The 15,728-nt window shown below is 32.9% G+C and overlaps 1 protein-coding gene across 2 annotated transcripts in view; it reads left to right on the top strand.

Annotated features, from left to right (window-relative positions):
• Nucleotides 1–190: 190 nt before the first annotated feature.
• Nucleotides 191–15,728, top strand: part of LOC148623196 (death-associated protein kinase 1-like) — a 67,009-nt gene continuing 51,471 nt past the window's right edge. For both annotated transcript variants that reach the window (XM_088573808.1, XM_088573809.1), the window contains exon 1: nt 191–384. In XM_088573808.1, coding sequence (XP_088429934.1) covers nt 326–384 — 59 coding nt within the window. In that variant the 5' untranslated portion in view covers nt 191–325. The remainder of the gene's footprint in view (nt 385–15,728) is intronic.

Genomic DNA, 15,728 nt, shown 5'->3' on the forward strand with positions numbered 1-15,728 from the left:
CCATACATACAGGCATAAAAAATCACCAATATTTTTAGTACATGTTACCTTAAAAACTACATAGAATCGAGGGTATTTTATTTAGAGTTCTACTGTAAAAATCATAAGACCTTGAATGGATAGAATTGACTTTTTTTTCTATCTTTATAGCGCGTTTGTTATATAAAATTTCGTTCGGTCTTAAATTTCCAATGACTCACCAACTTCCGGTTTTCACAAGCAGCCGACAGTGTTCGAGATGTTGAGCAAGAAAACTTTAATAACTTTTCAGGTGTACTTCATTTTTATATTTAATGGATTAACGACATGATATCTATTGAATAATATGGAATTTAAACAAGACATTTTTGAAAGTAATTATGAAGTCGGCGATGAAATTGGAAGGTAAGAAAATTAGTTTCTGAAGTGAATACCCCCAAACACAAATTTTTTAACAAAAGTCAAAAACAAGTCTGTTTGTCCTTTGTTTTGGTTATCTTTATGGAGTTCGTCCTTAAGTTTACCAAATAAAATAAGACCATAAAATCAAATTGTTTACCTGTCTTGTGTTGCTGTAATTACATATAATTATTAATGAATATCCTCGCTAAATTAAATGATTTATCATCACATCAGAACCAGTAAGAAATTAGTATCATAGACTTTAGTCAAGACTTATGTTTCTTAATTTACCATGTATAAGAGCAACTGAAATATTAATAATAGTTATAAAATATATAAACTGTAACAATAGACCCTTTAATGCTAAATTTCTGGGCAGGCTCAGTACTTAAGTTCTTGAATGTAAATTCAACACAACAGCCACTGGTCACTAGTGTTCATCTAAGTTTTAGTTACATAGGAGCAATTCTTTTGCTGAACCTGTTTATAATGATGTTTTGGGGCCAGCACAGCAGCAGCAGCCTGCCCTGTGGTGCAAGGGTTTCCTCGTCGTTCATTGAAGACCAATGGGTGGCCTTGGACTGACATTTTCATCCAGGTGGGGTCGTTGTCATTTTGACATATTCATCACACCGTTATATATATTTGATGGAAAATATTCAGAGGTAGATCCAAGGAAATGTATGCAGGGTGTACACACACTCATTAAAATGGTGAAAAATTTCTGCATGAGATAATGGATTTTTCCCAAATACGTCCTTCACAAATTGCTTGACTTATTTTGCTCACTTTTTGAATTCAATTTACTCTCCCCTAACCTGGAATCTGGGATTTGCCCTTGACTGTTGCATTTATCTACATTGTAGTGAAATTTACGAATGAACCTACTCAGAAATATCATAGAAGCATTTATAATTCCAGAAATGCTAGACTGGAAAGCTACATATTTATCCTAGCCTGCTGTAATTTTTACATTGTGGTCCAGAATTGTAGTATAGTTGGAAAATTACAATGTATATGCATGTACTTTTTGTATATACACATGTATGCAGTTTTGTTATATGTTTGGTCACAGTCTGCGTTGTCTGATAAAAATTACATACAACATGTAGAAGGTGTTTGTCATATTAAGAGTATGTTTATTACTTTTTAATAGCGTATTGTTTTACTTAAACTAAAATAATTGTTTCAACCTAATAAATTTTCATGGTGTGAGGAAATTTAAGTGATTTCTTCATAGCACATACGGTACTGTACATACATGTATACACATCATAAATACTAATACTAAGTACAAAAATGTTGCTTCTGTGACATGAAAAATAATAACAGTATTACCGAATTGATAACATTTAGGCAATAGTCAAAGGGAGTAGTCAAAAGGAAAGTCTGAATAACAAAAGCGATAATAGGTAAAAAACAAAGTTGGAAACCACCACGGTGTCCTGACTTGGTACAGGCATTTCTGATATGAGCAGTGGGTTAAACCAGGTTCATAACATGCTAAACCTCCCACTTCACAATTCATGTTTGGATTATTTCTGGTATATACTAAATACTAACATACTTGTGTTACTAACTGGTAGCATAAAATTGCACTGGTCAAAATTTATAAAATCAGTGGTCAAAACAGTATAGAAGATATGAACAATAACTTTCTGTTCTGGTGGCATACAAGCAAAGATAATGGTGATTTTTACATGATGCATTTCGTGAATTATTATAACTGTGTTGTTAGTCTAAAGTTTTTATTAGGTATTTATTCTAATTGATTAACTCCAATAAATAAATCTGAGACAAACGTTATGAAAGGCTCTTCCACGAATTGTGATCTCACGGCTGTCTGTTACCAACTTATGTCTGGGCTGTAACCTTTTTGTCTTTTAGGTAGGCTTTTGATATTTTGCATGTGGGTAGATCTCCTAAAGACGATGGGTCACAGTCCATGGATTGTGGCCTATGACCTAGAACTGACCTCCAGTTCAAATTCTTATTTTTTCTGTGACAAATTGTGTCTGGGCTGTAACTTTTTTGTCTTTTGATGTGGGCTTTTGATAGTTGGCATGTGGGTAGATTTCCTAAAGACGATGGGTCACAGTCTATGGACTGTGGCCTATGACCTTGAACTTTGACCTCAAGGTCAAATTCCTGTTCTTTTTGTGACATACTTGTGTCTTTGTCTTTTGATGTTAGATTTTTATAATTGCATTTGGTTATTTAAGCAAAAACATTTGACTCCATACTTCTTTTTCAATTGGTAAATATTTCTATTGAATATGAGTGCCGCATTTAAAATTGAAAATTTTGAGTTGGTAAGCTTTTTTCTAAATTCGTTGCATATATATGGCATAATTGCCATGGCGGGCTCCACAGAGATGGATTCCATCTCAGTGATTTCTAGTCAGATTTGGTAGTATTTAATATGGCTAAACTTGAGTCTAAAATGTTCATAAATTGCTGCACAGAAGTTTATACATGTATGTGGTCCTTCAAGATCCATGTCACTCAATATGCATGCTGCCATGTTTTTTGTTTACATATTCTCTGAAATCATAAATACCATTTAATTTGTTTATAAAATGTAAGTACTTGTGTACATTTTGTAAGTCAATACAAAATAGATTTATTATCAGCTTACATGGACATGTATCAAAAAGTATTAATTGAATGACCACTAGAAGAAGAAAATGATAGTTCAATTTTACTTTTTTATTTTGAATTACGTTTACCAACAGATCATTTTATTGTAAGTGTATAGTTTAAACATATTGTTAACCAAAATAGTTCCTAAAAATAATCATGAATTCAATTAACACAGCTAATTGATATGCCCTGAAGTAAAATTGAAATTCACATTTCCATTTACGGTATGTTTAGAAAAAGCCCATGAACATAAATGTGAATATATAACCTTTGTACATTGTACATGTACATGTATGTAGGTTGTATTGTATCATGTACAATGTATATTTAAGTTTAACAATGTTACTGTACATGTACATGTTACATCCTGCACAGTAAAAGATAATACATGTAATGATACAAGTTTTGTTTAAAAGAGGATATTATGTTTTCGTTCTATATGATACAGCATACATACTTACTTGTACATGTACAGTTGTATTTATAGGTATACAAATGCACATTTCTCTACTTGGCACTGTAGCACTTTTTACATGTAATTAAAAGTACTTTATTAGAAATTACATGTACTTTTGTTCATTGTACTTAATCAGAATATGACTTTATATATTGTTCTGTATACTGTAAGTTTTGAAGGTTTCATAGTCTTATTGCCCTGTGCAGGTCAGGGTGTCAAAAGAATAGTCCTGCAGCTGCGCTAAGCTTGTTGTAAGAGGCGACTAAATAGTGCTCAGAACCCTAGCCGGGGGCTAGGGCGCTCTGCCTACAGAGCAACTGGGATGTGTGCCCCAGGTGGTGGAATGGGGTACCCCTGGAGTGTTACATACTAGGGTCATCAGGCCATAATGTGGAAAACCTGACCGCAAACTATAGTTGTGCACCATGTTGGGAAAGATGCCACGTTCCTCGCACGTTAAAGAACACTTCTGTGGTATTCTGCCGGAGTAGGAACCATAGGGCTTTGCCACAGGAGGCTAAATTTCCGAACCTACCCACCTCTCCCTATTTCCAGTGGCAATCAAAACTTTTCGTCCTCATTATCCTTGTATCCCATTCCATATTTCATTATCATCCATTTCATGTTCATCACCTGAATATAGCTGAAATATTGCTGCTTGGGCATTAAACCCTAACAATCAATCAATCAATCAATCGTAGTCTTATTCCATACATTTTACTTCTTGGTGCTAAAGAACAGGTGTTATATGAATTGAGCAAATTAATTGTTTCATGATTTATGTTTATCATTTTTTATATGTTAATGCATTTATTGAAAATTAAAGTAATTGCATTGCAGAAGTATTAAACATGCATTTTGTGACCACACCAACATGTACACATAGGTAGTTGTATTATGTTTGTAATTGGAGGTTTCAAAACTTAATTTTAGAATTTTTGTAATTTGCTGCAGAGGTAAATTGGTTAAACATTTAGGCTTCCATAAAACTTAAAGTACAAAACTTGACCAAATTTAGGTACTTCTACATGGACATGTAGTTTGTACAAGTTGTAGACGGAGCCAACATAATAACTGTGAATACACATGTGATTTATTATCGTATTCAATATGAATTGATTTAATATTTAGATCACCAATTTGCAAAGCAAATTTGACAGTTCTAACACTGTTAGCAAGACTTTCAATGGTCTTAGTTATATACTTTGCAAAATTGCTGCAATGTGGAATATTGACTAACATATAAGGGCCTTCACACCTTTTAAGCTCTATAATTTCCTAATTGAAGCATTTTATGAATTCTTGAAATGTGAAGCATAGAAAGCTTCATAGTATCCTAACATACTCCTGGCTGTCAGTTTTGTTACTTTAGTAGATTTTTATATGACAGCAAAAAATTGGAAGGTGGGTATTGATTTTTAGGGTTATAGCCCAACTGTTTTTAGAATAAGGGGCGAAGAAGGGGCCTTACCAAGTATTTCATAGGATTTACAACTGTAACTATATATTTAACTTGAGTAAACGCATAGGAATGTCTATGATATTGTTCCACAATATTCTATACCACAATAATCAGACTTGGATTTATTTTTGGGATAAAGACTTGAACTGTTCAGAGAAATTAAGGGCAGAAAGGGTGGAGTTAGAAACATGTATTGTCCTGAATGGTTTGTCCATACTTGCCCCAACTGTTTAGAGTTTGACCTCTGAGGTCATATCAAGCTTTGTCCCGCAAAGCATTTTATTTACATTTACTTTCATTTATCCATGTACATTTATTTTTATTTATCCATGTACATGTATCTGTAGACTGTATTTTATTAAACATAGTTAATTACTCATTCTAACTCTATATAAGATATTGATGGTGTTAAACATATTGCCTCCAGTTTAAAGCTATTGATTGTATTGAAATACAGATATACATGTAAGTGGACACCTGTACATAAAATGATGCATCCTTTTCAGTGACAGATCTTTGTTTATTTTATGTCAATGAATTAAATGTATTCTTGCTTCAAATATAATGTTAATCATGGAGAATTCTAATATGACGTGATTTAAAGCTCTTTAAACTTTAAAAAGTGAAAAACACATGACCAACACTTCGCTATTGCTCGAAGTAAAGCAATACAACATAAATGGCCAGCCTGTGGTAAAACAACCATAAAATGAGTTCCTGTGATTTATTTCTTAAACAAGTTGTTCTTTGAGTATGAGCTTTTTTCCATGGTGGAATGAGTTAGTTGCTCTTTGCCTTTGGGTATGAGATTTTTCCCATTGTGGATGAGTAGTTTTTGAATATGAGGTTTATCTCATGACTGAATGAGTTGCTCCTAGTCCTTGATTATGAGATTTTCCAGTGGTGGAATGAGTTGCTCTGTGGGTATGAGGTTTTTCCCATGGTTGAATGAGTTGCTTTTTAAGGTTCTTCCCATGGTTTAGTTTCCCTGTCAGTTTTAAATTATCTGGCAACTATGTCAAGTATGCTTCGGGATGCCATATCATTTGTGAAAGTTAAAAATAACTCAAAATCTAAAAACATCTGCTGTTATCTGTGTTTTCAATTTTAAGTTTTAAGAACCAGATAGATAAATAAAACTTTTACTGAACTTACACTTGTTTTTTGATTAAACTAATCTTTGAGATGCTGGAAAGTTGAAGTAGACAGGAAGAGGTAAAGGCATACTGCCAATTCAGTATCAATATGTCTTGTGCATTATGACCGAACTTTTCAGTATAATAACATTTAAATGGAAGTTCAATGTAATGAGGTGGTTACTGGCTTTACAATGATACATGTAAAGATCTAAGGTCATTGCCATTAACTGGCAGATGTAGAAATATAAAAGCATGAAGCATTTAGATATTATAAGTTTAGGCAAATAATTATTTCTTTACATGATGCTTGATTTGAAAAGAATTACAAGAGTAAACCCATCGAATAACTTGATAAATTCATGGTCACTTGAAATATAATTAACAGGCTCCTTTTGAAGCTACATTTTTCTGAAAAACTAAAATAGTTGATAAAATGAACACAAATATCTTACACTGGCTTATTACATTGTACACGCATGTCTAAAAAATTATAGTATTATACTTATTGGTTAGGACAATTGGCACTCAGACTTTACACAAACATATGGACCCTTTAAAGCTTTATCCCTGCCTGGTACAATGTATATTGGATGAAAATTCTCAGACCTTGCAACTTTCAATACTGTCAAGAAGAACCTGAGGTATATCATTAGAACTTAGAAGATGTTGGATGTTGGTTGCATTATTGTATCATGTTAAAAATATTTTCCATGCACCATTCTTGAAATTTGAAGTGAAATCTTTATAGTTGAATGTTCTGATTTTTTATTAGATCTTTTTTAGGATAGTTCAGATGAACTCACACAACAGCATTGTTGGAAGTATAGTAAAACTGTAATTGTTTGAATTTTGATAGGATAATATTATTTGAATTGAAACAAATTTCCACTTAAATGATTTGTAAGGTCACCACAGTTTGGATTAAGGCAGGTATTCCCAGTTTACTGTGTAGGTACACAAACGTAGTTCTCCAACAAGTCATGTTCTATTTGATTTTCAATTTATATCAATATTACTATCAATATTCAATCAATTTAAACAGTTATTGCACTCATTTAGTCTACTAGAAATTTTATAAGATATATGCTTATGTAATCAGGTCTTATTGAAATCTTTATTCAACAAGCAATACTTTGATAGGAATATTGCCAATAAAAACTTTTCTGTTAATAGACCAATTTGTATTTACATGTGTACATGTATTATTGCATTAATACTTCTTAAGAATATTTGAAAGTCTTTTTTATTATCTATCTAATGAATAAATTAACATAGTTAACATTCAAAAGAAAAATGAGTTGTTAGCATAATTTGACCAAAGGTCAGTGTAAGGGCTTTACACCTGTTTTAAGGTTTTCAAGGATGTTCAATAAAATTATTTTTTATTTCCTATAGCAGAACAAGATGATCGCTGACTGAATATAACTTTCTGTTGTGATGTCACAAACTTGAAGTTTCAGAGACATAGACAATAATAGTGCATTGACTTGACAAAAACTTTGATATACAAAATTGGTCTTCAACTGTTAAAAATGCTCAGCAGAGCCTCACATTTTTCCGCGGTTCTAAGCCTCATCTGTATATAAATTTATCCATGTCGCTGAAAGTCATCAACAGTATTGTTTTCAAGAGGGCTCTATGAGCTGCTGAATCCAATGTGATAAAATGTGTGAATTTTTTTAACTGTTACATGTATCTACCTGCTAATGGGGCATGTTACAAATAAACATTGCAGCAATTAATTCTGTACAGAAGCACTTTAATAGCTGTAAAGTTTATATTGGAATTAATTTTGCCACTGATAAAATATAGGTGTTGGACTGAACAGATCCTGGACTGTTACTGTAATTTAATAACACATTTTAAGAATGATATAGAAAAAAGAACAGATATTGTGAAATGCAACAATTGCAGCTGACTTTAAGGCTAAAAACCACTAATTCCACTTCCCATAGGCTTCTATGCTAATTTCACAATATTCAATGGCTTCTCTGGACTTTACCTTAACTTTAACCTGCAGAGGACTATATATCAGCATGATTCTACATATGTCAGCTCACAATCCTCAGAATGGCATGTGGGGTTAGCAGACTTGCAGTGCAGTACTGGTCACCGGAAGTGAAGTGTCTATAAATAGCATGGGAAATCCCAGTGTTTTCACAAGATAGGGGAATATTTAGAAATCATTATGGAGATTAGGCTTCACATCACAAGAAGCAAAATGCACCTATAAAATGTACAGAAATGTTTTTCCTTTCAGAAACTGTTTAAATTTTTTAAATGAGCTGAGAACTTTTTTCACAGCACTATGAGGAACAGGGGTAATTTCTGCGTAGGACTATTTTTGCGTATGTTCCAAATGCTCATTGGTTGAATTGGTGGTCTGTAACCTAAAGAGTCACTTTCTGTCTTAGAAAAAATAAATAACTATACAAGTATCTTCTTATACACATACTGAATGCATTTGCAAAGTTTCAGTGAAATGTGACAAGCACTTTTGTAAATATTTGATTTTTAAATATAGGGTAACCAAGTTGCGCGAGCAAAAAAGTGACAATATTCTACCATACTTAAATGCATTTAATATTTGCAAAGAACTTTTTCTGACTTTTCAAATAAAAAAAATCAATCACAACTTGTTTTTTAACAATATTAAAAAAGAGATAGCCTTTAAAAGTAGTCATTTTCTGAAAAATTGGTCTATTTTTAAAAATTTATTTCTGACATGCCTCCCCCTTTTTCTTGATCACATGTCAAAAATCCTAAATCTTTAAATTTTCGCAAAAGGCGATATCTTTGGCTTTAAATTTGTAAATACAGTGTTTTCGCAATAAAACATGACAAGTAAAGGGCACCTAAAGCAAAAAAAGTACTCAAAAATGGATTTTCCATGTTGCCATAGGGAAATGCTTATATGTCCTTAACCGCAGTAATGAAAGTGAGTTTTTCCTCATTTCTAATCAAATGTTTGCTCAAATTTACACAAAACTTGATTTCAAGTGCTGATTACCACCATATTTAAGTAAATATAGCCCTCAAAGTTAAATATTTGACATTTTTACTAAATTTTCTACACTTTTCACAAGATAGGACATAAAATTCAGCCAAAAAGACCAATTTTCCATAATTTGGACCTATAACTTAAAAAAATGCATATTTTGAAGGATTTTTGTAGTGTATTCCTCTCATAGCAAAGTTTACAAGATCTTCAAGTAGTTTAAAGCTATTCCAAGAAACTTGTCATTTTGCCATGGCCTCAGCTTAAGGCTAAAAACCACTAATTCCACTTCCCATAGGCTTCTATGCTAATTTCACAATATTCAATGGCTTCTCTGGACTTTACCTTAACTTTAACCTGCAGAGGACTATATATCAGCATGATTCTACATATGTCAGCTCACAATCCTCAGAATGGCATGTTGGGTTAGCAGACTTGCAGTGCAGTACTGGTCACCTGAAGTGAAGTGTCTATAAATAGCATGGGAAATCCCAGTGTTTTCACAAGATAGGGGAATATTTAGAAATCATTATGGAGATTAGGCTTCACATCACAAGAAGCAAAATGCACCTATAAAATGTACAGAAATGTTTTTCCTTTCAGAAACTGTTTAAATTTTTTAAATGAGCTGAGAACTTTTTTCACAGCACTATGAGGAACAGGGGTAATTTCTGCGTAGGACTATTTTTGCGTATGTTCCAAATGCTCATTGGTTGAATTGGTGGTCTGTAACCTATAACCTAAATACAAAATAGTATATGTAACCTGTTTGTCAGCTCACCAATCTAGTATCACTGTTTTTTGGAATGATTACTTATAAATCTTAACAATAGCATATTCAGGAAACATGTTTCAACATGATATGTATTTTTTTCTAAATTGAATTAATGTACAACAAAGAAGTGAATGCTGGGATCATAAAGTAAAATGTAGCTTGTGTCTGTATAATGTAAATCAAGTGTAGTGTTGGTACATGTAAGTTCCTGGGGCAATGGTGGTTGCTCTGTATTAGGTTGTCATTGAAAAGTCAGGTAAGTTGCTTAGGCAATAGTGCTTGCACAGTAATAGGTTGTCATAGGAAAGTTAGGTAATTTGTTCAGGCAATGATGGTTGCCCAGTAATAGGTTGCGATTAGGATTAGAGTCTTAGGCATTTGATGTTTGACATGATCAGTTAATTTCTATACAACAGACACAAATTTTCTTATTCAACATCTTGTCCTTGGAAGTAGTGCTGTGTATAATGGCAAAGGTTTTTTTGCATAAAAAAGTGTTAATAGTTGTCTTGTAGGTTATCTTGTTCAGTTTGTATTGTGTCAGTTCAATTAACTTAGGGTGATGAATTTGAGTTGTTCTACTTTATCTGAAGTATAAGGTTAGATTAAAGTATCAGGTTGCTTTTATACTTCCTGTTTCTTTCTATAAAACACAAGTTAATTGGAGTATAGGATTGATTATAGGTTGGAAATCAATAGAGGAATATTGAATGTCACAATCTAGGTCATAACAATATGTAACTAATACCTGGTAAGAATAGATATTTACATGAAATCTATTATGTCTCATCTGTTCCCATTTTGTCATTTTAATGATAACAGTTTTATTGGATAGTTATGATTAAAAAGTTTTATCATTGGCAATCAATCTTATAGTGTTAGTTTTACCACATACAGATCAATAAATTTGAAATAGTGAAATTTTAAAACTTTTTTAGTTATGAATGTTTGTCTAAATGTATTGAGTCTTTGATGTCTAACTGCTGATGTATTTTGATAATTGCCAAAATCATTTAAATTAAATACTCACTTTGTCAGTTGAAATAAAATTTAAAAACTCATAAACTTAATCTGTAACAATTTGTACCAAAATTGTTTCTTAGTAATGTAAATATGTGTTAAAACTGCAGGCAACGGTGGTAGCTGTTAAAAACAAGGGCAAGTAACTGGCTTATTTGTCATATACAATGAATACTTTGCAAGTCAAATACACCCTTTTCTTTTGTGGATGATAAAAAAAAAAAATGAGTACAAACTTGGTTGACTTTAGGCGACATAAAATGAAGAGTTAATAAAATGTAACTTCTTTAACAATGGCTTGTTAATTGATAGAATCAGCAATACTTATCACAGAAATCTGTCTCATCATAGCGTTTCTCTTATCTGTTGGCAATCTGATGAGCATTTTAGGTGCACATTCACCTGCATGTATTACTCATCAATTGAAATGTGAACTGTTTCAAAATTAACAGATATTTTATATGTTTCTGATGCTCATTGATGATTGTAGTGTTTATTTTTAAGTTTTATAGAATTATATGAATGTTTCACTCAGTGTAGGTATGTTCCCGGCCATACTCATGTTATTGGCCTATAAGGGGAAACTTGATCTCAGTGTTAAACATGTATATCTAGCTACAAAAACTATATTCTTATTTCCACAATGTAGACCTTCATAAACTGAGCTTGGTTCTGCCCTTATTACAAGAAGTTATACACATGTATACAGGCTAATGTTCTTCAACCTCAAGATTTATCAATTTAATCAAACTTTGATATAGTTCGAGTTTTTGTATGGAATAAAAAGAATGTTTTTGTTACAGTGTAAGTAAATGAATGGTAGTATGTTGTCTCCCAATTAACTATATGTAAAAGTGTGAAATATAGAGTCTTGGAATCATTTTGCTGTCTTGACTAAGGAGAAAATATAAATTCATCCAAAAAAATTAGCATTTCAAAGAAAATTGATTGATAGCAAGTTTAATATGAAACAAAGTTCTATTGTTTTATGAAAGGCTTACACAGAAACTGATGGCAAAAAAGAAAATTCTGTCAATTTAATGAACAATACTTTTTATACAACATAATAAATTAGGTGACATAAACAATAAGTTTGATGTTATGGGGATATTCGGATACCATTATTTACAAAATAAGGTATAATGATGCAAAAGTATAGAGAAAATAAGATCTTATCATAAACTAGCTATGTTTCAGACTATTTGCCATTTTCTTGTTGATTGCATTATAATGACATAATTGTCAATGATAACTGACAGTTAGTATGGTGTTGGGTACAGCTGTTGATATTGCAAAGCGTTGTTATATCATCTCCCTCATCATTTCTTACTGAGATTAGTTGTGAATTTTATAAGCTGTGAAGTTCTGTTTTTTCATTAGTGTAAAGAGCCAAGTTTTTATGGAAAAAAAAAAGATTTTTAGCTCACCTGGCCAAAGGCCATATGAGCTATTGCCATCACTTGGCGTCTGTCATCTTCGTCTGTCGTTGTCGTCGTTAACAATTATACATAACTCTTCTCCTCTGAAACTACTTGACTAATTAGAACTAAACTTGGTATGAATGTTCCATGGGGTATCCTGCATAGAATTGATGTGGGGATTTATGATTGGTCGAAAAACATGGCGGCTGTTACTAAAAATAGAACATAGGGGTCAGACAGTAGTTTTTCACATATATCTTCTAAACCGTTAGGTTTAGCTGAATTCTGACGAGGTAAAAGTGTTCAGCATGATAAGATCTATCTCTGGTCAAATTTTGGTTTTAATCCGTTGGAGTTATTGCCGTTTTTCAATGATTTTTGCTATTTTTAATGTTATTTCTTTCAAAAATCTTCTCCTCTGATACTACTTGACCAATTGAAACCAAACTTGGTATGAATGTTTCTTGGGGTATTCTGCATAGAACTGGTGTGGGCATTTATGATTTGTCAAAAAACATTGCCGCCGTTACTAAAAATAGAACATAAGGGTCAGACAGTAGTTTTTCACATATATCTCCAAAACCGTTAGGTTTATCCAAATTCTATCAATAGCTGAAATGATCCATATTATTAGGACTACAGAAGTCTTCAGAATCCTCGTAAGATTTATTGCTCTTGAAAGGGGAAAAATGACTTTTTTTTAAAAATAGTTTTCAGTCAATATCTTGAAAACTATGATAGATTAAAAGTAACTTTGGATTGTTGAAAAGATCTTGTGATAAGTCCTACCAAAGACTTCTTGAGTCAAAATTGTTGGACAACTTCTTGTTTAATTTATTGTCTCTGAAAGGCAAAATTCAACAAGGTGAGTGATTCAGGCTCCTGGGAGCCTCTTGTTAACTGAAAGTTTCTCTCAATAAATAAAACTAGTTTTAGTGTATAGAAATGGAAATATATCAGCTTTTCTAAATGAAATGAATAAAGTGTATGAAATGATATTTGTCATATATCCATTTATTATAAGGGACCAAATCCATCTCATAGAGGAAATAAACAAGACCCCCAAACCTTCCCATACCCTCATTAACAAAATAGAAGTATGTACATATAGTGTTCTCAAACTCATCAAGTTCACTTTGTTTCCTTTTCCTTTACAATTGATATATATATCTGTATTCCTTATGCAAAACATTTATCCCTTGTTCTGTAACCTACATATCGATTGATTCTGTAACCTGCATACAGATTGATTCTGTAACTTACATGTACATACCGATTGATTCTGTAACTTACACACCCAATGATTCTGTAACCTACATACTGATTGATTCTGTAACCTGCATACAGATTGATTCTGTAACTTACATACCCAATGATTCTGTAACCTACATGTACATATCGATTGATTCTATAGCTTACACACCCAATGATTCTGTAACCTACATACTGATTGTTTCTGTAACTTACATACAGATTGATTCTGTAACTTACATACCCAATGATTCTGTAACCTACATGTACATACCGATTGATTCTATAACTTACATACTCAATGATTCTGTAACCTACATGTACATACAGATTGATTCTATAACTTACACACCCAATGATTCTGTAACCTACATACTGATTGATTCTGTAACCTATTTACTTATTGATTCTGTAACCTGCATACTGATTGATTATGTAACCTACATATGGATTGATTCTGTAACCTACATATGGATGGATTCTGTAACCTTCATACTGATTGACTTACACACCCATTGATTCTGTAATTTACACACCCATTGACTCTGTAATTTACATACCTATTGATTCCGTAACATACACACCCATTGATTCTGTATCTTACATACCCATTTTTTCTGTAACTTTCTTGCATATGATTCTATAACATACATGTCTATTGATTCTGTAACCTACATACTCATTGATTCTGTATCTTACCTGGCCATTGATTCTGTATCTCACATACCCATTGTGTCTGTAACTTTCATGCATATGATTCCATAACATACATGTCCATTGATTCTGTAACCTACATACTCATTAATTTTGTATCTTACCTGGCCATTGATTCTTACTTATACACCTATTGATTCTGTGTCTTAGAGAAAGAGTAATCAAGGGAACCAAGGTTATAGCGGTAATCAAAAGAATGTAATCCAGGGACAAAGACCAGACATGGAAAACAGACATACACAACAAAGAACATAAAGTAACTAAAATCATACATACAAAGCAACAAAAGTAAATAAGCAACTCGGACTCCACTAAAAACTGACAGCATGGACCAGGTGCACCGGTAGGGTAAGCGTCCTCTGCTTTTCTAGAAACACCGGCCGAGTTGCTCATAAAAGGTCAAGTCCGGGGTAGACAAACGAGGAAAGGAAAACTATGACTCATTTAATAAATCAGTTTTCATGGTGCTGATGGATACACCATAACGATCCACGAGTTCATGATGACGACCATAAAACTTCTGTAGTGATGACTTCAATCTTGTAGCAACATAACCCTGTTCCAGAAGCCTATTTGTTAGAGTTCTAGCGCGATATAAAAAGTCTGCGTAGTTTCGGCAAGCTCTGGCATAACATATGAGTTGTGATATAAACACTCCATACGCAGGAGCCGAAGGGTTGTTGCCACAGATGAAAGGAAAGTTCTGAATGAAAAGTCATCACGTTTGTCGTAAAGTTTGGTCAATAGTTTTCCTTTACATACCCATTGATTCTGTGTTTTACCTGGCCATTGATTCTGTAATTTACACACCCATTGACTCTGTAACTTACACACCCATTGATTCTGTAACTTATACACCCATTGACTCTGTAACTTACACAACCATTGTTTCTGTAACTTTCATTTCCATTAATTCTGTAACTTACCCCACCCATTGATTCTGTGACTTACACATTCATTGACACTGTGACTTACACACTCATTGATTCTGTAACTTACACACCCATTGGTTTTGTATCTTACCTGGTCAATGATGCTGTATCTGACACACCCATTGATTCTGTATCTGACACACCCATTGATTCTGTAACTTACACACTCATTGATTCTGTAACTTACACACCCATTGGTTTTGTATCTTACCTGGTCAATGATGCTGTATCTGACACACCCATTGATTCTGTATCTGACACACCCATTGATTCTGTAACTTACACACTCATTGATTCTGTAATTTACACACCCATTGATTCTGTAACTTACACACTCATTGATTCTGTAACTTACACACCCATTGATTTTGTAGCTTACATGCGGATTGATTCTGTATCTTGCATGCTGATAGATTTTGTATCTTACATGCCCAATAAATCAGTTTCTGACATGCCAAATGATTCTGTATCTTACATGCCTAATGATTCTGTTACTTACACTCCCATTGATTCTGTATCTTATGTTCTCAGTTAT

This window comes from Perna viridis, chromosome 3 (assembly GCF_037379345.1).
Source record: "Perna viridis isolate PV_CMFRI_1.1 ecotype Kerala chromosome 3, ASM3737934v1, whole genome shotgun sequence".
NCBI lineage: Eukaryota > Metazoa > Mollusca > Bivalvia > Mytilida > Mytilidae > Perna > Perna viridis.